At 37.6% G+C, this 23378-nt stretch overlaps 1 protein-coding gene across 2 annotated transcripts in view; it reads right to left on the bottom strand.

The window, feature by feature from the left end:
- LOC104634225 (macrophage mannose receptor 1) overlaps window positions 1-23378 on the bottom strand; it is a 33024-nt gene that overhangs the window by 4399 nt on the left and 5247 nt on the right. Inside the window, exons 4-28 of one of the 2 annotated variants that reach the window (XM_075746300.1) lie at window positions 23150-23308; window positions 22265-22378; window positions 21619-21753; window positions 20515-20697; window positions 19898-20055; window positions 19146-19259; window positions 18711-18826; window positions 18253-18401; window positions 15682-15881; window positions 14167-14294; window positions 13446-13533; window positions 12061-12205; window positions 11030-11065; window positions 10737-10912; window positions 10048-10115; window positions 8379-8479; window positions 7295-7431; window positions 6140-6254; window positions 5354-5550; window positions 4005-4095; window positions 3004-3236; window positions 2006-2171; window positions 928-1080; window positions 372-488; window positions 24-185 (exon numbers count right to left, since the gene is read on the bottom strand). In XM_075746300.1, the coding sequence (XP_075602415.1) occupies window positions 24-185; window positions 372-488; window positions 928-1080; window positions 2006-2171; window positions 3004-3236; window positions 4005-4095; window positions 5354-5550; window positions 6140-6254; window positions 7295-7431; window positions 8379-8479; window positions 10048-10115; window positions 10737-10912; window positions 11030-11065; window positions 12061-12205; window positions 13446-13533; window positions 14167-14294; window positions 15682-15881; window positions 18253-18401; window positions 18711-18826; window positions 19146-19259; window positions 19898-20055; window positions 20515-20697; window positions 21619-21753; window positions 22265-22378; window positions 23150-23308 (3441 nt within the window). Of the gene's footprint in view, window positions 1-23; window positions 186-371; window positions 489-927; window positions 1081-2005; window positions 2172-3003; window positions 3237-4004; window positions 4096-5353; window positions 5551-6139; window positions 6255-7294; window positions 7432-8378; window positions 8480-10047; window positions 10116-10736; window positions 10913-11029; window positions 11066-12060; window positions 12206-13445; window positions 13534-14166; window positions 14295-15681; window positions 15882-18252; window positions 18402-18710; window positions 18827-19145; window positions 19260-19897; window positions 20056-20514; window positions 20698-21618; window positions 21754-22264; window positions 22379-23149; window positions 23325-23378 lie in introns of both variants that reach the window. The other variant, XM_075746301.1, reaches the window with a different exon arrangement.

Here is a 23378-nt window from a genome sequence, read left to right as displayed (position 1 = left end):
AGGGCTAAGTCATTAAGTCTTACCTTTGGGTTTTTTGCAGATAAATCCTTTTTCAGAAGAGCAATCAGTATTGTCCCAATAACCAGATGGTGCAGTCATTTCAACGCAGTGATGCTCCTCACTGAACTCTTTCTCCTCCCAGTTGACAAAGTCCAGTGCAGCATTATCTAGCCACAACCACTGGCCTAAAGAGCGACATGTATCTCATGGATATTTTAACTCCTTATCTCAGCAAATGACTTCAAAAATGTAATAGTAACCAATTTTTCAGCAAAAGACCAGATCATTTTTTGGTAAAAATAGAGTTATCCTCAAATTTCTCATATTAGTAAAGCATTTTTTTCAATTAGATATTAAAAGTAAGACATTACCATCCACATTTTGGTAAAGTCCTATCCAGAATCCTCCTACTTTATTTCCAAGTGGTTGTATTGTATGGATCAGAAAGTCAGATTCATCCATGTTTTCTACTGAAACCAAGGTAGCACCTGAAAGGCATTAGCAAGCAAATAACCATAACCTACGTGAGCAACTTATGGAATGACCTCCTCTTTCATGTCTGTACAAATAATAGCTTTTGAAAGTATTATGCATACTACTTTGTTGGCTTCCCCATTGCTTCTTGTGGAGGACAGAGGCCTGGAGGTGCTTAGTGGCTGTAGCCCCCCATCACTGCCACCAGGATGGTGCCCCAGAAGCCAGGAGCTGATGGGGAGCTCAGCGTCTGGAGAGGCTGCAGCCTCTGGGAGCACAGAAGGCTGCACAAAGTCACCTGTGTCAGTTTATTTTCATTGTGCCATATTTAGAATAGCTTGGTAGGTAAAGTATTTCTAATGATTTTTATTAAAATCAATGTTTTTACATTTTTATGTGAGTTTTGTATAAAGTTTCATACAAATCTTGTCAGTTGATAATGAAGGCTCTCACCTAACCTAGCACACTCAAGGGAGGCCAGCGCCCAACTTGTCCCAGCTGATGCTTCAAGGTAGTAGCAGTGGCCGTGGTAAGGGATCCAAGCTCGGAGTTCAGCTGCTTCGGGACATTCTCCAGGCAGCTGAGCAGGGTCAGTAGGAGCTATAGCTAAAGAAGCCAGATGGTATGAAATTGGTATTGCATTATGAATCACCTATGAGGTAGGATATGTGTGTAAATAGCGTGGGATTTCTCTCAGAACCAATGAATCATTGATACCAGAGTCCCATATTGTATGGCTGTCTAATTTCTGTATGTTGTCACTTTATACGAAGGAGCCATCAGTGGAGCATGTCCCTGCCAAATTAGTCTCTGTTTCCGATCATGCGTGCAACTCCAATTCACTTCTATGTCTGCGGTTCTTGCACTGCACGCGCAGACCAGTTGTACAGCTGAAAAGTTTAACTCGGAAGCTATCTTCAAGTGGCAAAATCTATCTTGAATCTCACATCAGGAACAGATTTAGTAGCCTTAAAACCTCAAAGATGGAAAATGACACAATTCTACAAAATCTACAAGCAAACATGCCTCTGCATACCTCTACAAAGAGTTAAAGTATCATTTACATTCCTAAGGCTCTTACACCTACATCAGAACTGCTTTAGCTCTAGCAGTAGTGAATAGGAGTGAAACTCTTGCCTGTATTTTGGCCCAGTGACACCTGTGTGTGTGAACCAGTTGCTGCAGTCAGTGCACATTCCCAGCACTTACTTATATTACACACAAGCTCAAGTGTGATTTATGCTCACATCTCAGAAACAGCAAAATACCTTGAAAATAGAGCTTCATCTTAGGAAAACAGTTATGACCACCGTGAAAGCTGTGCAGCCATATTGGTTTGCAGAAGAGGCTTTCATGTGCCTGAATTCATATATCATGCATAGCAGACCTCCAAATTCTGCAGGGAGGTAGACGTTATCCTGAAGCATAGCTCTCTGAGGGTTTTAGCCCAAGTCAGAGCAGTATCTCTAGGGTTAGGCAGACTAATGAAATTATATATGTTTCATTAAAATTATTACATTCATCTGCTTACCATCTGACATCTTACAAACTGAAAAGTATCTTTCATTGCAGGATGCTGTTTTCCAAGTACCGTCAAGATCTAGGTACACACAAGCATTTTTCTCCTTTGGTTCCCCTGCTGCCCATTTTGTGTACCTGGTTTTCCAGTTATCGGTCCATTTGTAATAGCTGCCAGTCTGAAAAAAAAAAAGAAGCTCTGTTAAAAGAGGGGTTTTTACATAAAAAGCTCTGACACATAAATATAGTGTCCTACATCTATCTGAGCTTTTCAGAAAAAAAAAAAAAAAAGCCCTGTGCTGGTCTGGGTTTTTAAACACCATGTAATGTTCTAGGCAATGTCAATGGGTGCTCTGAGTTACACAAGAACTACATACACTGTTCAACAGTGCATTGCTTTTGGAAGAGTTTTTCTGAAATAACACAAATGTCTACAACTTGGCAAGAAATTCAGTTGATTCCATCTTAAGTCATTCAGTAAATCCCATATCAAGAGAAGCAATTACAGAGAATTTGTCCCCTCTGCTCTGCTTTATTTAAATTAAAACCGGGAACTAGTTGGTGAATAAAAATTACATGACATTAGTCAGTCAAAATAATCTTAAAATATCTCTCTAATACTCATAATAACTTTTATTAATATAATAATAGTTATAAGTAGCCCTCTATATAGCAGGGAGTTAGACATTCAGAATAGCTACCAGTTGCTTCACAATGGCTGCGCATCCTGGCTTGTGACTCTCAGTCTGCACCTTTATTTCTTTTACCATTTGTAGAGCTTTCTACTTTCATCTTTTGCTCCCTGCTTAACTTTTTCTGTGACTGTTCACTCCAGCGGGTGCATGAAAGTCTTTGAGTAACTCTAAGGGACCACTAGAAATCTGCATATACACAGTAAAGCCACTCAGAGTACAGTTGTTTCAGCACTGTTATAAACGGGGCAGCCTGCAGGTCTATAAAGAGGAGGAGAGCTTATCAAGCACCTGTACCTCTCATCTGTACAACACTTACCATATTGCTGTTAAGACCAATCCATACAGGTTTTCCATATTTCAACATCTGGATCCACAGGAATGAATGGATGTAGGCATCTAAAATGCTGGCAAGTTCTGCAGATTTGTCTTGACAATTTTTTCTGGCCTCTTCCCATTGCATTTCAGAAGAGATGATTGAATAGCTACTGTCACCATAATGGGCAAAGCCAGAGGATGGATTTGTTGTTGGTACTTCAGACTGCATGGTAACTATGGAGGAAAAACTGAATGCATGAATTTACAACACACCACTCATCTCTAGCATGGAAACTACATGAAAAAATAGGCCGAAATGTCCGGTATTAACAGTAAGTCAAAATATTTATTTAAGTTCATGAATAATTTGTTAATTAAAAAAAAAATAAAAAAAAAGAAAGAAAACCCAAACAAAACCAAAATAAAAAAGCCCCCCCAAAAAACTTGTTGTAAAACATGAACGAAAGATCTTTTGACAGCAGGGATTTGCATAATTACAGTTCTACAGCAGGAGAGTCAACATTCATTATTCATTTTGGTGCAAAAAAACTAAATCAATATTCTTCCACAACAAAGACACGGCCAAGAGGCGTAGATTTTAACAGGCATCATGTGACATTCAGTAGAAATGTTAAGACAAGTTCAGAGGCAGCCAGGAGTATGGGGAGATCACTGCAAGAGCATGGTTTTACACTGCATTTAAAGAGGATGCCTAAAAGCCTCATATTTCACTGAGAAGAACTCCATTTCCATTTATTAGTCTCTAGTATTAGTCATGATTTAGGTACAAAACCCCAATTAAGATAGCGGTTCCTCTCCAGCAATTTCCGTGGAACAAATTGTACTTTAAAAATACTACAGCCTTAAGACTGGTGGAGCTCTGAAAACCTGAGAGACTCAGAATGAGACTCAAAGCTGAAAGAAATCACATCGGTTTATATATTCATCTTATCTAACTGAGATATTTTTTCCATTTAGGAGACTGAGTTAAACAGAACTCACGTGAATTCATCTGACATATATAACCTCTCTCGTTGTCACAGCTATCATCTCTCCATTTCCCATCTGACTTCATGATGAAGACACAATCTGTCTGCAGGAGAGGGGAAGACAGACAGCCATTACAAAAGGCAATCAGGTGGTGGTGATCTGGAGCTCCTATACTGCTAGAGCAAGCCCGACAGAGAGGAGAGAGGGGAGAGGGAAAAGGGGAGAGGGGAGAGGGGAGGAGCTCATTGAGCACCTATGTAATTAGTTCAAATTTCCTAGGTTTCTGCCAAACAGCTTCACATGGTATTTATTAGTGACCCCTTAAATTTGAACTTCTACTGGTACCAGTCTATGTCTGAAAGAAAGGTCTATAAAAAATAATCTTGCCAGTTTTATTAAGAATCATTTAATGACTACAGAAATTACTAGGGTACCTATAATATGTCTTCGCAGTTCTGACTTACAATTATGTAGAACTACTTCAAAACATTTCCGTCAATGAGAAAAAACAATATAAGAACTGTTATTAAAAGCACTAGTCTGGATTTATCTTAACTGAAGACCACTATCTTGCAGAAAGCAGATACTCTTTACCAGTTGTTTGTAGTCATTATCAAGTTAGCACTATCCGATGTCTTCAGTAACTACAAAATTTTCCCTTTACTTCCTTATGTTTAATTGCTTCAAGATTTTCTTCATGGCTCCCCTGATTTCAAGACAGGCCATGACCGTCTTTCAGCATTTCATCCAAGTTTCTCTCTTATGCTGATTTAAACAAGTTTTACTCATAAGCAAGTTGACTGATGGTAGATGTTAAAGATCTCCAGTGACTGGCTGCCTATCGTTTCCTCAGAAACTACGTGTTTATCTCCTTTGGCAAAGGGATTGAATTTCAGCAGAGAAATAGTCCTTTTATTGAAGATATCCCTTTGTACCATCAGAAACTAGTAAAGCAGTGTGGGACCACATTAGCCAGTAATGGAACATATACAGAGACAAATTAATGTTGCACCAACAACCAAATTTTGGTTTATCATAGCTTTTCTATGTTTGATGTTGCAACTTTAATGTTTGTGGTAATGCAGCTTGTGGGGGAACTGATGTAATATATGCCTCTCTGGGCTTGTTTTACAGAGCTGGTATTTTGCAATAGGTCAGGTGGAAAGCACAAGTCCCGCTTCTTCAGAAGTCCCTCTGCCAAACATTTTTGGAGTATTTGGGATCGTTTTCAGGTGATTTGCTAAGCCCCATTCTGCTTACAAAAGGACTTGTTTCAGCCTCTTGTTATTGCTGCTGTAACTTCACTTTTAGGAAAATCATCTAGCTACCTAAGATATACAGGTTACTTAAATTTCCCGTACCTCCACAGTGATGTCTGTCAAGCTTTCGAATTCGTAATAGTCAAAGTAGCTTTGTTTCCGTTCTGGTGCACCATTATCCCAATTGGTATAGGAAACGGTGCTTCCATCTGTCCAAAGAAATGTGAGCTCTTCATTGATATCATTCATCCCAATCCAAACATTAGCTGTGGCATCCTTTAAATGATAGAGGAGGAAAGCTGGAGGGAGACAAAGATTTCTCATTAAGGAAAGCTCATCTTGACTTACCCAAAACAGGAAAAATGTGCGCAAGCCCAGAACTGGCGCCATACTAAAAGGATGACTTTTCCTACTACAGAGCCCATCTGCCTTTAACTAAATGTTTAGATAAGCTTCTGTAGGAATATATGCTACACAAGCATTAAGGTTGAAAAAAATAGCCAAAAAGAAAGCTCTAGACCAAATTAGAATATGTCCTGTCTCCCACTGTGTATACACACGTAGTATTCCAGCAAATCATACAGCCAGTGAGAGACACAGAAAATACAGACGTCTGACAGTTTGAGGGATCCCTGCAACCACACTCAAAACTGACTGGAAGTTTCATGAAAACTGAGCAACTGAAAGAACTAGAAACACACGATTTGTTTCTTATACGCAATAATTTAGCTATTGTTTCACACTTCAGAGATAAAATGACTGATAATACTGACCTTCCTAATAGGCAATTTTCTGCAGATAATCCCATAATTTATTTTGGAGAGTATAGGAATTTCTTTAGTGAGAGATTAATATTTTTTTTTCTTTCAATAGACCCCATATATGTACCTTGCACTTGTTCATTTGGTATGCTAGCCAGGTTTCCTCCCAAATTGAAACAAGCATCTCGTGCAACATGCCACATGAGCTTTCTTGTTATATTGGAAGCAAATATTTTGAAACACTGGAAAAAAAGCAAGCACTTCATTCAAACTAGCAAAGATGAGAATTGTACATGACTAATATCAATTACTATAGGATGCACATTTCTCCAGAAAAAAGAAGTCAGGGCTAGAATAGGTGACAGAGCTCAAGAGTAGAAAGTATGTATGTCTACCCAGGCAGATATTTAGCCCCTCTCATTGCACAAGGTGTAATCCAGGAGTCAGAGCCTAGTATCATCTGGACTGGTTGTAATGATGTCAAGTACATAATCCCTTTTCACATTTTCATCTGCCTATTTCATGCAATAACAGAGGGATCATTTAAAATCAAGAAAATGTGGCTTTGGGTGACACAGCTGCAGGGAATGATCTCTGCTGTGCCTTGTCCTGCTTCCAATGACTGTGGTTACAACTGTTCATCCCACCAAAGCATATGAAATATCCTTGGACACACTGACCTCACATTCTGAGGATGCAATAGTAGCACAGTGTGTACAAAGTAGACCAAACAACCTTTGGCAAACGGAGCTTCAACTCAAATTGGTACAAATTCTTTTGTTACAGCAATGAGAATTTCCAGATCATGTCTGAATGTAAAACTCTACTCAAAACTATTGTAGTTTGGCATGATCTTTCTGATCTCAAAGATTTGGGAACCCTGTACAAGCCAAAGGGATTGCTGAAATACATTCTCTCTAAATCATTCCACCTGAAGGTTTCATTTTTTCTTTCCAAGACTGAGCACTACAAATTTAAGTTTCTAAAATAAATATGTAAAACAGGACAAGACAGATTTTCTTAAGCAGTAACTGTATTTTAAGCCTGTGCAAACTATGTTCTCTGAAATTTATTCAGCATACATCTACTTTTACTGTATTTCTCTGCAAAGTTAAATATCTCTAGGCACCTCCAGAAAAGCCCAGCCAACCAGCCAGTATGTTCTGACTGGATAATTATTCTCCAGATTTATTTTATAATCATAAAATCCCATATTTCTTGCAGTTCTTTTTTTTCAGTTCCACTGCTTTACAGAATTTACTGAAGATACTTGTTGACATACCTTGTTGTTAAATAAAACCCAACTCTCTGGACATCCTCCAGGAGGCAATGGAGAAGCAAACGTTGAATTAATAGAACTGTTATGTTTTTCACATACAAATTTATTGGAGGAACCACAGTTTACATCATTCCACAAGCCTAAAAACAATTAGATTGAATAAGCAAGTTAAGATGTTATAGTATTTGTAACAATAATTTATCACTTCTTATTTTGAGTTAGAAAGAGGCTAATCTCTACTGTTCAGACCATAAAAGTGAGTAAGACAGCCATGCACTACGTTTATGCACTCAACTATTTTTTACAAACAGAAGTTGTTTATGGACTTTAGCTGCTCAGCACTGTTAGAATGCTGAGCCACCTATGCAGAGCTGGTAGATATGGCAGGGACTGGTGGGATAGCTGCCCCTTTCTGGATCAACAACTGAAGAAGGAGGGATGCCTCTCAGTCAGACCAGATGCCTATGTTTAGAAAAGTGAATCTTGTTCTTGGTGTCTTCATATAAAGGCAGAATTTCATGTGGGATTGCTGAGTGAATTCTTTATAACACATAAATTGAGAGATTGATTTCCTTATACGTATATTACTGAATTCCTATTAGCCTTAGCTAAGTTACAGAAATACAACCAAGAGGAAAAATTAGCTCTAGAATTTGCAAGATATTTACATTTAAGAGTACTTATAAGCATGTAAGACAATCTTAGGTCATTAGATGCATTCGTCTCTCTCCTCATTGGTTTGTACCTTCCTGCAGCTGTCATAAACATTTTCTTAAGTTCATAGGAGTGAAGACAGAGCTCACTCAACTTTTTACTTAGAGAAGCAGTGAAAAGCCCTGTAAAAAGGTGCAATATCAATCTTACAAATCCAGAGACATCTGCATTAAATTACATATTAAATCTCCCCATTCTAAGGACATAGACTCTTCCATGACTGGTGGTTATACCAGTTACTGCATCTTGTTGGCTTGTCACTGGAACAGAATTGCAGAAGACAGCCATAAAAGACTGTGTGACAGCTAACAGCAAAAGTTATATCTAAGCAGATGATACAAGAAAAATCTAAGAGTTCAGCCTCATTACTTACCTTGCTTTGACAACATTACCACACAATTTTCCTCATTATTTGCAAAGTTGGGTTCATTAGGAGCCCAGGCCACATAGGTAACTGGAGTCCCATCTATCCAGCTTAAAGAAAAGATACACAAATAGTTATCAATTAATACACTTGCATTGTGAGATGAAAATCCTAATTAACATGTCACCCTTAATGAGGTCCATATGCATTAATGGGGACTGGCTAAAACTGGAAGTACTGTTACAGATTTTCCTCTCTTTACCTAATTATTCTAACTTGAAGAAATTCATTTAAAATAAAAATTCATGCAAAATAAAAAAAGAAAACACCAAGTGTGTTTTCTGTTAACAGGCAGGAGTGATCAGACATCAATTAATAACAGAAACTATTTTCAGTTAGCCATAACGTGTAATACAGAGAAGAATATGAAGAGTTTTATTTATCTTAACTGATTTCATTTTATCACCTAGTTAATATTATACTTTTTAGTCTGAGCATTCCTGATATTTTCATGGATGCAAACAAGAACAAAAATACTGTTCTGTGGATTTTATCCTGAAGAGAAATATCTCCATAGGTTATTTCTATTAAGTCTTGTGCCTGGAAACTAATGGACATTCTGTCAGCTTTTCTGAAGTATCAAAATTGACATTTTTTCTTTATGCTTACACGCTTTTTATTTTAATACATCGCCATCAAAGGAAGAAGAGGTTGGCACTGCATTTTAATTAATACTTCAGATTTTAGGTTGCTCAGGCTGAAGTGGGAAACAAGTTCATCTCCCTCATCTATCTCTTGCTGCTGCTGATACACTTGATCTAAAGGAGATGTCCTTGGACCCAAGCAATGCCCTATCTCCCTAATTTGAGTCCTAAATCAGGAGGTTAGAATCAGGCACTGACTCGATCACTGCCAAGTTGTCTCTCCCCACTCATCTGCCCTTTCCAAAGTCAGTGATTTACAGACACTCAATAGTGGCATTAGAATAGAAGATTAAATTCAAATCTCCTCTAAACCTGTTTTGGGTCAAGATTAGAAGCATGGTCTTTCACCTCTCACGTGTGTCCTAACTAGCAGATGGGAAGGAAGGCAGTGTCAGTATCATGCTTTTAAACTCAAAACTAAAGTAAAAGATACTTATTTGTGTGTTAGTTTTACTGTACTGTAAACTTCTGCTGACTTTTCTCCTGGAACAGGAGAGGCTACCTTAAAAATCTCTGTCAGAAGCAACTTTTTACTCATTGTCCACACCTTCCTAATTCTGGAGAACCTCTCTGAAGCTATGATATACAGCCAAAAAGCAAAGATACCTAGACTTTATTATATGAAGCATATTTTAAGTATGTGTGTGTGTTTATAGGCATAAAATCCAGCATAGTAAAATATCACTCCAATTTATGGGGCAAATCTTTTAAAGAAACTTGAAAACGTATGTATGGAGGGTACATCTGCCAAGCCTTTGGGTAAGTGTTTACGCAAGAAATCATGCTCTTTCCCTATCTCTGTTTCTGAAATACTATTGGACTTTAGAATATTCTAGGATTATTCCGTTCTGATTTGTACTCATTATGTGGAACTGCCTTCAGCCCTTGAAAACAACACATTTAGTACCTCCAGCTACATAAAATACTGTATTTGTTTCTACACATTAAGAGCTGCAGTGATCATCTTAACTTACCTAAACCTTTTATCAAGACTCACTTTTAGACCAATGAAGTATCCTCTTGACTCACTCCAGAATCCCTCCTGAAACAGAAAGATACTATTATAATTTTTAAAAAATAAATGATCAGACCACAAACTTTGGAGTAAAACAAGCAGAAATGGTTGTGCCATTGATTAGGTTCACAGAGCAGTCAGTGAATTCAACAGCAGTAAAGCACATGCTCACAGTTAAGCACAGCGATGTGTTTACACACTGAGGCACAGAAGCCAGGTCTTTATCTGCAGCATCAGATAAAGCTGAGTCCTGTGGTGCTGAGTGCCCTTAGGATGGGGCAGGAGACAAGCAGATCTGGGGTCAGACTCTGGTACACATCTTTCATTCTCCCTCGAGGACTGCAGCACCCTCTCATGCCAACGTCAAGTCTCCCTCTCACACCAGCTACTTCCCAAGCCAGCACAGCTAGCCCCTACCCACATCGCTCTTCCCACCAGCCTGCGTCACCACCTCAGCACAGTTGGCGCGGAGCAGGAGAGACCAAACTCCCTGGGACCAAAGGGTGACTCTGGGGGGAATTTCACAGATCTCATCTCAGGTGGCTTTCCTTAGCGAAAATGCTGATGGCTCTACTTCTGAGACGAGTTTGGCAAGCAGATTGTCAAAAGCATTTCTACCTTAGGCTGTCTGTTTATAATGATTCTTACCTTTTCTTTTAGAGCTCTCTGTAGGAACCTTCTCTCACTATTACTGTTAACAACAGCCAGGTCTGCAGAATTCATCCTGCAAAACTCTTGGGCTTTTTCCATGGATACAGATTCTTTGCTGATGTAGTAGAGCTTATCTTCATATATGACCCATCCATCGGCAGTGGTTTTATACACTGGAAGATAAAGAAGGTAGCCTTAAATTCTGTATCTGCAGAACACAAATCTCATTTTAGAATAATAGTTTTGATAAAAAATAATGAACAAGTGAATAAATGTACACAAAAACCTACCATATGTGTCGGGCGGTTCAGATTTTAATGGCACTCCTGCAAAATAAGGGAATAGAAGATGTGACACACCTCTGAAGCGTGTTTTACGATGTAGCTTCTGACTGCAAGGAGCAGGGTGAGGAATAGAGCAGGATTCTGCACTCCTTTGCCATTGACTAGAAAGCAGACTTAACCACACATTTCAGCTACACATTACGCAATGTGCATAGTCATCTACTTATAATTTTGTATCATAAGCTCTGCTTCACATCAACAAAGTCATGGTTTTGACTGAATCACATTCCTGCACAATGTAAGGGAAAATTGCTCTTCCAGTCTTTAAGCCACTGCAGGTTTATCTGAAACACTGTAAACTTTGGGTTTACAGCCCCTTTACTGATCAACCAGTAGACATTCCACAATCCTCCAGAGGGGTCTTCTTATCAGGAGGGAGAAAATTTCCACTAAATTTACTTTAGCTCTATCAAAAAAAAATTTCTCGGCCCCAAATATTCATAAGCAAAAGGAACTATTAATATATATACTGACTGTGATTTATTTCTGATTCTGATAGGAAAAGAATTGCCACTGCTTTGAACCATTGCTTTTCCAAAAGCAGCTGAATCCTGAATAATGTTAAAGGAGAACTTGGAGCACCACTAAATCTTTGGTGTGCAAACACACTGTACTTGGGTTTTAGCTTTACCTGTATTTGTGTAAAAACCAGTATTGTAAGGAATTCACAACTCTCTACTTCCTACATTACAAAAATACAAGCAAAGCTTCTTAGTATTCAAAAAGCTGGCAATCTATGAAACCCTTACAAACACATGGATTACTTATACATCCTATTTTACATGAAGAAATAAATTTTTTTATTCTCATTATCTATCATTGAAAAATCCTCACCTATATTATATTAGCCAATGCTCTTGACCTCCATTTGGAAAAAGTAGTTCTTCAAAATTTTGTGTCTTTCTCCAGCAACTTATATTAAAAAGCAACTACTTATAAAGTTATTTAAGCTCCTTGCTTAAAGAGAATAAACCTACCTTTTTTTATCTGACAAACCCAGTTAAGCTGTACCTCACAGACTGAAAGAAACCATTGTTTAGAATAAGTCCCACCGTTGAGTGCGCCACAGAGCTTGTGTCCTCCTGAATTTCTTGGACTATTGTCCCAGTTTGTATACCTAACCTATAGAAGAAATCAGCTTTGTTACTCTTTCCATCTGCTTCAGTAGTTGTACTCTCCATTGGCAAACAGATGCAAACTGGTTTTGTCTGAAAGATTCTGCCTCTCACTAAAAAGAGATGCAAATATAGAGAAAGCAATAGATATAAGAATTTGTACAGTGGGGCAATGATGTCAGTGATCAGGAGATCAGGTTGTCTTGCCATGGAGGACTTTTCCTGTTGTTTGCTCCTCAAGACCTAGACACAGCCAGAGTGGAAACAGGCAAATGGACTGTTTCTAACGAACTTCACCCAACTACGAACTTCACTCCCATTACACTCATGCTAATCATGTGCAAACAAGGTAAGTTTTCCTTTCATCAGCTGTGACCTGGTTCAAGATTACATTGTCCAACAGCCATCCGGTGGCAGTGACCATATCGTGCATGGATTCGGTATTCACATCTTCCCTTCCCTGTGGTTAATGAGGATGGGAGTGTGGCTTTTGGGAGGGAAGTCGTGTCCTTCAAACCTAGTGGAGTTACCTCTGAAGAAACTAACATGCAAAATGGGAGAACCATTTGATATAACCTACTTGGGATTTTCAAAAAGTTCTTGGTAAGATCCCTTCCAAAACTGTCATGGAAACTAATGTGTGACAGGATAAAAGGAAAGGTCCTTGCTTGGGTTAAATAACAGGGAATAGCAAGCAGGAGTAAAGGGAGGGTAATAAACAGTGGAATCCTGCACGAACATTTCACATATCTGTGGATACTTACATGGGCTTGAGAGATGACTGGATAAATTCATGGAAATAAATACATTAAGATTACAGATCTGAGCTCCAGTTCTGAAAGACCCAGAGCCATCACTTACTAGGGCATGCAGGAGTATACTGGGAAATATGCTTGCTATTTGATTAGCTCTTAAGATGCTTCTCAGCACTGCCAGAGGCAGGATACGAGATCCAGTATGACTAATTTTTATGTTCTGACATTATGTGTTCATATTATATTCTTGGAAAAGAAAATATGTTGGAGTGCTGTGCAGAAAGCTATAGATCCTGATGAGATACAGATGATTTCCATTATTCAGTTGTGTTGCCATGATTTTACTCATGACAATAAAGGTTAACAGCCATGTAAATAGTTGCAGAATTAGTGTTTTCTTTGATGAGGATGACAGTAAAACCACAGAAAGTACATGTACAAACCCCAAAACAATTTAAGCGAACAAATTTGATAAAAAATTAAAATACTCACTGGAGACCCATCACTCCAGGCAAATCCTTCATCTGGATTCAAGGAAAATATACCGAGCCAAACTTCTTGAAAGCTACAGCGAGTGGCACTGACAGAAATTACAAGGCAGAGCAGTGTGTAAACATCAACACAAAAAACATCCAGAAACACATCATTAAACTTTCTAGAGCACATTGTAAAGTGCAGTGTAGTTGTAATAATTACCCTTTGGTAATATTACCTTTAGTGAAGGACATTCAGATGCATATGTTCTTCACAGGAATATCTAATATTTCTATGGCTCAGTGGCAATGGCTTATCAGATTTATTAGTGTTATTGGTCCAGTATTTCCTCTATGTTCTGTTTTCTTAGGAAAGACCTTCACAGATTCGGAAAATGGTCTCAGCACTGACTACTTCAAGGTAAGTCAAAAGTAAATGTATTGGTCATGTTTTCTACCCTATTAAAGATGCCACCATCCACAATTTAATGTATTTCTAAATTATACCTAGTAATCATGATACTCATTTGTTTGGGGTTTTTTATTTTCTAGATATAAACAACTCTTTTTTTCATGAAACAGTTAAAAAATTAATGAGTAGATAAAATTTCAAAGTATCACAGTTTTTTTGGCTTTTGAGAAATCCATTTATTTCAGAAATCACCTAAGTGCATTCATAATAGTTCATATGAAATGTCTCTTAAATCTGGTGAGGTAAATATACAGCAGATGATACTCACTACATTGCACTTGTTAGTAATGGCATCTCCTCTTTACTGTTAATGGTGACCAGATCCCCTCCTATTTGTCTACAAAATTCTCGAGCTTCAAGCCATGATTTCTTTTTAATATTTGATCTGCAAAAACACTACGGAGAAATTACTTTAAAACATATATGTTATAATAAAATAAAGAATCGTAGTCTCGTTCACCCATAAATTAGGTTTCATATAAGCCAATTAAAAGTCCATAAGAGAAATAGCATTAACTGTTCATCAAATTTTTGCACCAGAGTTGTCTAGGTAGTTAGCATAGTGGTGACAAAGAAGGAATTCCTAGAAAGGAATTCATTTCCCTTTAACTTCTTTTACCTGGAGGAGGGCCCAGGCCACCTTCCAGATGAAGGGAAAGAAGAGTGACTGTGGTGGAGAGGCAAGGTGGCCTGGGAGGAGGCTGAAGATACAGGCAAAAGAATGACCTCATGATGGTTTACAACTCTCACTTTATATTTCCAATATGATGTCTAACATTTTGGTAGTGTAACAGAGAATAAGCACAAGTTTGACCAAAGATAGAAATGATGATTTGGGAATAAAGGAGACCAAGGAAATAGCATTCCAGCTGAGCTGAAGAAATTAAAAAAATAACATAATAAAAAGAGGAGAGCTCATTAATTCAATAAAGTGATAAGAAATATTAACATCTCGCACTTACTTAGCACATTTCTATTCTGCATGATCCCAAATCAATGTTTGCACATTACCCCCATTTCTTGTTCAAAGTCCTTTTATATGCCTGCTCAGACATAACTGAGTGTACTTCAAATACGAGTTATCTGTAGCTTTGCATCATAAACTCTCTCATAAATGTCCTTCATAAACACTGGTTTAATTAACCTTTCATTTGGCTTCTTATGCGTTATTTTGGGGGGTGATGTGCTTATCTTAGCAAGGTCCAGCCTTAGGCTTTGTGCTGCTTGTGGATACACTTCACTGTTTCTCTAATTTGTTCCCTGAACTCTCACACACCTCGGATGAATACAGGGTCTTTGCACAACCTAGTGACCACAACTGATATAGAGAGCCATACTAAAGGCCAAGCTTTGCTGCTTAATACAGCAGTTTGACATTGTTAAGCTGTTTCTTGTTTCTTCTTTTTCCTCTTTTCTTTATGTCTTTCTAGGGACTTGATATTTATGTTCCTCTTCTTCCAATTCATTCAAACCCTGGGGCATAAACTTCCGCATTTTCTTTCCCGTGTCCTTCTCCCTCCCCTTGTGTCCAGTCCCTTCAACCTCGTCTTTCTTCCTTAGTTTCTCCATTCTAATGGATAATTCCCTGAGATGTTTGGATTTGGGGGGGGGGGGGGGGGGTTGCTATATTCCAATCTCAGATATTGCAAAATGAAGATGTCACTTCTTTTTTTTGTTTTGGTTAGGTTTTTTTGTTTTGTTTTGTTGGGGTTTTTTTCCCCTTCCCCAAACCGAGCAGTTCAAAACCTTTCTTCTTTTTTTGACTATTTAGGCACTTACTTACTTTAAAACAGGCACTACTATGGCTGTTGGATACCCAGCCTTCAGGGCACGTGGGGACTGTGGCGGTGGTTGGAACAGGTGGAGCTGTTGCACTCTTTGCCCACTGCTTACAGATATATTTTTGCTTTGTCTCACAGTCAAGAACATCCCATAATCCAGCTGCAATCCCAGTTCTCATGGCTACACATCCTGGATTATTTCCTTTATGAGAAACAAAAAACACATTGGATCTTTTATACAGTCCAAATTGTTTAATTCTTACTTAAAATCTTTGGGTGGCAGCCAATTTCTTCTTGCCATACAACAACACTTGAATAGCAGAGTTGTATTTTAGGTGTTTTTCACACAGTCAAAGAGTAGTATTATCTGTTTGAGGAGGTCATGATCAGTTTGGGATCCTGCTTTTTTATTATTATTTTATTTTTAATGTTCTGCATAATTAATTTCATGGGTAGAAAGTAAGGTTTGTTTTGTTTGTTTTTTTATTTTACAGTGAAAACCTGTGTTTTCAAGTGAGGACTTCATTCGTACTTGCATTAAGCCTGTTTTATATCAGGTAGCATAAACTCAGTCACTAACGATTTTCATGTAGATGGAAATAAAACCCTCAGTGCATACATAGGGCAGGCATGCAAACCGTGACAGAGATGTGATGAAGCTTATCCTGGGACATTTGCTGTAATTTTAGTATATTCTCTCAGAGGGAACCAGAGGTGCATACATCACACAAGATGCAGTAAAATGCACGCAATGGGCTTGCACAATGGCTTATTTGTGTTCTTTCTTCATTTCCTAAATATTCTTAGTGTTTTATTTGGTTTTTGATTCCTGTTGAGCACAGACCTGATGTTTTCATGGATCTGTCTACCATGGTGCCAAGAACTGAATCCTGAAATTAAATGATGAGCTCTAAGTCCATCATTTTATGTCAATTGAAGACATATTTTTGTTCCTATGAGCATCACTTTACCTGCATCAAAGTTCACCTGCCATTTTACTGATCATGCCCAGTCGTTTATTCTCCTGAAATCATCCTGTGTTTTCCCACAGGCACATCTTCACTATCAGAAATAATTTAGTATCATCAGCAAATCTTGTCACTTCACTATTTCACCTTTTCCAGATTGTCTGTAAATATGTTGAACAGCATGGGCTTTGACGTAGATCATTATGGGACTCTGTTGGTGAACACCCTTCCCCAGCAAAAAATAGCCCCCATAAAAAAAAAAAAAAAATACACCTTCCATTCCTTGCCTTTTGATGAAAATTTTTATTCATGTAAGATCTTTCCTCTGTCAGGTTAGATTAGCAGAAAGGTTTTTGGTAACTGAGATATATGAATAAGGGAAATCTCATTAGTGTGGTCTGCTTTTGGCTGCTGTGGGGAGCTTCAGGAGATCTGTGAGCATGACCTCCCTCTACACAAGCAATTTTATGTATCTTTCCCTCTATATCTTCTCTATTCTATTCTATATTACAGATTCAGCTAATTTGCCGATGACTCATTGGTCTGTATTTCCCCACATGGCCCTGGAACCATTTTAAGTGTTGGCACCAAATTTGCCTTTTTTCACCTCTTAGCTATCAAAGCAGTTTTAGCAGGTGGTTACGCATTAAAGTGAACAGTTCACTTAATGTAACCTTTACAGCTCTTGGATGCTTTTGCAGCTGAGCTTAATTCTGACTTGCTATTCTTCACATCATCTATTTCTACCATAATCTATTCTCCTGGTATTTCAGCTTGAAATAGACTCTTCGATCATACCCTCACAAAGAAACTTGCCAGTGCAGAAAGCCTGTTTTCCTCCTCAGTGAACTCAGATTCAAGGAAAATAACTGATTCCAGAGCAATCTCTGAGTGCTCCCTTTATACTCTGATCATCTGTTGGCACTCCCTGGCAAGCTTTCTTCTCATGGCATTTACAGAAGTTTTATTACTCTATGTCTTTTGCCATTTTTTTTTTATTTTTTTTATTTTCTTTTACCTTTTAAAACCTCACTGAAGGTTTTTGAGAAAGTTTTCAGGGAAATGATCATTAGGAGGGATGCAGTATATCTTGAGGAGAGCAGATTCCCTCATGGCATTTTGAAATCTGATTTTCTGTGCTTCTGCACAGTTTGATCCTGTGAATGCAGCTTTCTTAGCATCAAAAGTAAAAAAAAAAAAAAAAAAAAAAAAAAATTAAAAATTGTATTTATCATTTTTGTTACTGTGATTTTGTAATTCTAACCTAAAATCCTAGTTGCTCTATTCCAGACTCTTCCCCCAGGCTAACTTTACCACTAGAGGGATGAGTGTGGAATAGTCTCAGGAACTGCCTGTAACTCGTTTATCTCTTTGTGAAGATGAGCCGAAAGGTAAAACTTATGGGCAAATATATCAGATGTCCTAATATAAAACTACAGTTCAGATTGTTCCCTTTGAAATTAAAAGATGGCGCTTGAGAACTGCTGGTTCTTGTAAAATGTACTGAAAGCTTAAAGCATAAAATTCAGAGGACATTGCCAATGCAAATCCGAATAGGGAGCAGGGCCTCAGAGAGCGCCCACCATCCACTGTCACGGCACCTACCAGGCATTGCTGCACCCCAGTGCGTGAAGGAGACGGCTTCACCGTTGGCCCACCTGAAAGTGCCTTGGTCCTCCATGTCAGAGAGACCGAGCCAGAAATATTTCTCAGGCCTCAGCCCAACAAGGCTAGTCAAATAGGCTTGTTCATATCTGTAAAAGGGATGGTAATGACACAAGTGAAAACAAAATAATTTACCCAAATCCTACTTGTCTACTCTGATATGAATCCTTTTCTCCTTTGCTTTGCTTTGGACTGGGGGAGAGGACCTTATGATGGGATTCTGACTCTGTATAAGTCAACAAACAAAAGTGAGACTTTTTTTGTTCAACTGGATACTTTGTCTCTAACCTAGATAATTTGCTGGTTGACATTGTGTTAGAATTGAACAGTACTTCCAGGAGTATTTTAGAATACACAACCTTTACTGTTTAAAAGCCAAGGAAAAGTGATTATCATACCTACTTTCAACTGTTGCTAAGTAACCTTCTTCTCCTTCACAAGTGGTGTTTGCTTCTGAAAATGTTGCTGAAACATGTCCAATAAAATAGCAGTAGGTCCCATATCTTCTCCAGCCCTGTAACATGATTTTAGGATTTCCATATAACTTTTAAATAATTGTGATATCATGTATTAAGTGAGCTATACCATTTCAAAATGAATAAAGCACAATAATCACTAATATTATGAATTAGAAATATTTTGTAGTGAAATTACAGATTCTTTCTAAGCAGTTTTTGTAAATGTTTTACTGAAGTTTAAAGTAACAGGGAGAGAGACCTCATACTAAATAATAAAAATAATTCTACATTTAAATAATTCAAATAATTCTAGATGATTCCTAGGCAAGGAACTATTTGATCTGGTAAATTAATATTCTATTCTTATATACCTACTTTTTTGCAACCTGCATCAGTAATTTCCTTTTGTCCAGATATTTGTGATATAGGTTTTCTTTTACAAATGTAACCAGCTTTCTTCTCACAGACATAGTCTGCCCAATAGCCATACTGTGAGCCAGGAAAAAGAATGAAATAACAATGAGATTAAGATGAATAATCTAAAGAAAATGAATAGATTTCTTTCTTTATAATGAAAACTATTTCCTTTCTTTCTCCTTCCATTTTGAAACAGAAATTATTTTTTTTTCCTTATCCAATTGCCCTAGCTGATAACAAAAATAAAGCTGCTCACGTTCACGGAAGTGGTAGACTGGGTTACGGTATTACAGATACCGTACGGTGATCAGAGGGAGTGAGGGTGCAGGGACCTGGTCCCCAACCTGTTCCTGCCGTGCAGGGATGGGCAAATGAGCAGGCACAAGGGAGGTAGCAGGGATCCTCACATGCCACCGTTGCCACCAGAGCAGGAGAATGTACTCAAACTGCATTAAGAGATCTGTTTTATAGCCCAAATAATTTAATTGGTGACTTTCAGGTGAAATTAAAGAGAAAAAATTACCAGTGATGCAGTAATGCTTTCATTTTATTTTTTCTTCTTTTTAATGAAAGGTCATATTTGAGTCTCATCCGTTGTCCCCACATCCCTTGTTCTGGCCCTGGACAGTTGCTGCTATATTGGAGCGCATTATTCTTTTATTAAATGTTAGTTTCAATATTAAAGTCAGACATGTTTTGAGTAAAGTTACCTGGCCCTTGATCAGTACACAATCTTCTGGCCTGTTGTTTGTGGTGGATGGCTCTCCCAGATGCCATTTTGTGTATGTCACTGGCGTACCATCACTCCATTCAAAATACATTTGAACTTTATGGTCATTCAGTCCAATCCATAGCTTGTCTGTTGGCTCTAAAACATGGAAACACAGAACTAGAAAAGACCTCTTACGGCACTGCATCTTTTTCACAGCACCCTCAAGCTCTAGAACATATAATCCCTTTCATAAATTTATGAAACATAAAATTATTTAGTGTGTTGCATGATCATTTTATGAATTAATATTTTCATGTAGATATTAGAATAAAGACAGTATGCTTTGGAAAATTACGTTGTAATGAAATCCCTGCACTGAATCAAAAAATTTTCCTTCTCTTCCTCATAGCAGTGGGAGAAGAGTAAATTACCAGCCTAAAGCTAATACACCATGGTGATATGGTACAACTGCATGAATAGTCAGGTTTTAGGTTCTGTTGCACTGGTCAGATTTTAAAATACTGTTTTTATCTAACTTGGATTTGAACGTTTTGAGCATTTTTCAACAAAATTTGAAAAGCAGAGAAACTCCCTAAGCACACTGTAAATACTCACTGTACCCAAGCCGAGACACCATAAAGCTGTGCTCCTCAAGGCTTTGGATGCTGGCCAGGTGACTCCCTTCCTTCTGACAAGAGGTCAAAGCTTCTTCCCATCCTTTGGTCTCCCTGAAAATCCTGTAACAGTGATCTACATACGGTACCCATCCATCTGGGCAAGTAACAGGCAGAATGTCACCTAGGAACAAATACCAGTGTTTTAGAGGAATTCAAATGCCATGCAAGGGACATGACACTGAAATATTTTCACTTATTCTGTTTAAAAGTTCTAAACTAAGAACTTTCTTTGGAAATTCTCATAATAAGGAAATAAGGATACAAACCATAGCAAACATAAATATGATTCTAAATCTGTCAATTTTTAGCTTGAAAAATGAAAGGGTTTAAATACAAACATTATTTAATACAAATTCTAAGGTTTCTATAAAGTCAAATGTCTGTAACAAATGCACCAGTGTATTAATTTTAACAGCTTTTGTATAACTTAGTATTTATTTGTCATTTAAGAGAAATCAGAAATTATAATCTGCACCTAACATAGAATGCTTATGAATTTTTAAAAGATTAAGTATATTGATAGTGTAAAAATCATCCAGACAGATTTACAACTAGACGAATACATAGGGAAACACCAACAGGGAAATTTTTATACACTTAAAATATCTTTTATCTTTGCAATGAGTTGATCTTTCTTCCTTTTAATTATTTTTACTAACATCCTTCTTCTGAAAAATAATTTTTTGTTTGTTCTCGCCTTTCATGCTCAGTAGTGTCTGTGTTAGTAGTGGCTTATAGCTGGACTCGATGATCTTAAAGGTCAATTCCAACCTCAATGATTCTACAATTCAAAGGGGAGACCCGACTACCAAAACATGGACAGACAGGACAAGTTGGGTGTTCTTTGCCTTTACCCATTTCTTTCTGTGTGTTGCGGGACTGCAGATCAGCCTAGAAAGGGTGCAAAGGCTGTAAAAAACAATCCAGATCAACAAGAAATTGTTGCTATTTATAAAATTCTCCTGCTCATCTTTGTCAATGCGAATGCCGAGCAATTCAGATAAGAACTTCTACTTTTAATTATCAACACGTATCAACATACCTGAGGGAGCCAAGGTGAAGTTTCTTTTCTTACAAATATAACCAAGTTTCTGATCGCATTCCCAATTTTGCCATTTAGCTTTTGTTTCAGGATTCAAAACCACACAGAGTTTTCCAGATTCTGGAGAGGGGCTTCCTTTGGGAAAGGCACAGGGAAAAAAGTGAACTTTTCTGGAAGAGAAATAGAGCTCTAAGCTCCAAAACACACAGCAGAAATCACTCCTGGCTGAAGTGACAGCCTCAAAGATCTCATCTTTCCCAGCTTTGGCAAGAACTGAGGTACATCTCTGGTAGTGGGAATGTCCGTATGAAATGTGGTATCATTTAAGCAGATACAAACAAGTAACCCACTCAGTTTTGTTGCTAAAGAAGAGAAATGGAATATTTTATTTTGGGGGGGAGAGATAATATTGCTTTCAGACCTAAAATATTTCTGCAATACGTAGAAGTATCTGGCTTATATTGCTATAGAAAAAAGCTTTTTCCATAGCTAAAGCGAGAAAACCTGAAATACATGTTGCTTTAATGGCATCCTACTTTTTCTCATGCCCATATCTCATGGCATATCTATCTGATAATGGAAATTAAAGTAGTATTTGAGGTATGTATATTTTTTTCTTTGGGAATACAAAGAAAGTCATAGCTACCTTGAGCCCAGTTTAAGTACCGGAATGGGCTGCCTCCAATCCACTCCCATCCACTCCTCAAGTCCAGTCTGTTAAGTCCAATCCACAGTGCAGAATCTGTACCTTCTGTTAACTCTGAGTAGTTTAAAAGAAGAGAAATGAGAAGACAATGTAAATAGCAAACAGACAAAAAAAACCCTCTCTTACTCTATCACCTAATGCAAAATGAGCACAGGTAAGATACCACAGGGCAAATTCAGAATGAAAGTGTTTCTGCACAATAACCTAAATTCTTTACAAGATTGGACTTAAAGTGGAAATATTGATAAGTAAGTATAAACAATAATACTAAAGCTCTTAGAGGTTAAATTCATCATTAAAAATAATGTGAGACCTTCTTCCATACCATTCCTTTAGCAATACATAGGTAGGTAGAGCCTTGATGTGGCATCTGTGAATAACTGATATCTTTCAGTTTGGCAAATAAATGAAAAAATTAGATGTCAAACTGCATTTGACACAAAACACATCTTTCTTTTGGCACAAAGGTATCTCTTTTCTCTTATTTTCAATTTCTTTTAAAACTTGCTTTTGACCAAAAATGAAACTTTCATTTAATTTTCACAATTTTTTCCACTTAAAAAAAAAAATCAATAAAGTTTTAAGGTAAGATAATATTTTTAAATAGAAATTCAAGCTGTTACACTTACAGGATGCTGGAATACTTTGAATTCTGTTTAAACTTGGTAGTGATTTTGGTATGAATTTGCAAATTCTAAAAGATTTTGTTTAGTTACTCATGCATATTTTAGCCCATAGACATTAGCCAAAACCATACCAAATAGTCCTTAGGTGTGATGATGAACAGATCCTCCATCTAAGTCAGGGTTTGCTCTACATCCTTACCTTTAAGGTGCACTTGCTCATGAATGTCTGTGATACTCAATAATTCTGCATTTTGTTGTTGACAACTCTTCCTGGCTTGGTGCCACGTGAGAGCTGATTCAGAGTTTATTTGGTAGTGGACATTTGTTAACAGATCTGTAGTCCAGGTGGTGTCTTTATCTGGTGGAGAAAATAACTTTTTGGGTTGATAGTAACTCACTCACAGAAAAAATGAGTTGCAGGTTGTCAT

This window comes from Balearica regulorum, chromosome 2, assembly GCF_011004875.1.
Source record: "Balearica regulorum gibbericeps isolate bBalReg1 chromosome 2, bBalReg1.pri, whole genome shotgun sequence".
Taxonomy (NCBI): Eukaryota; Metazoa; Chordata; class Aves; order Gruiformes; family Gruidae; genus Balearica; species Balearica regulorum.
This window is presented reverse-complemented; position numbering and strand designations above follow the sequence as displayed.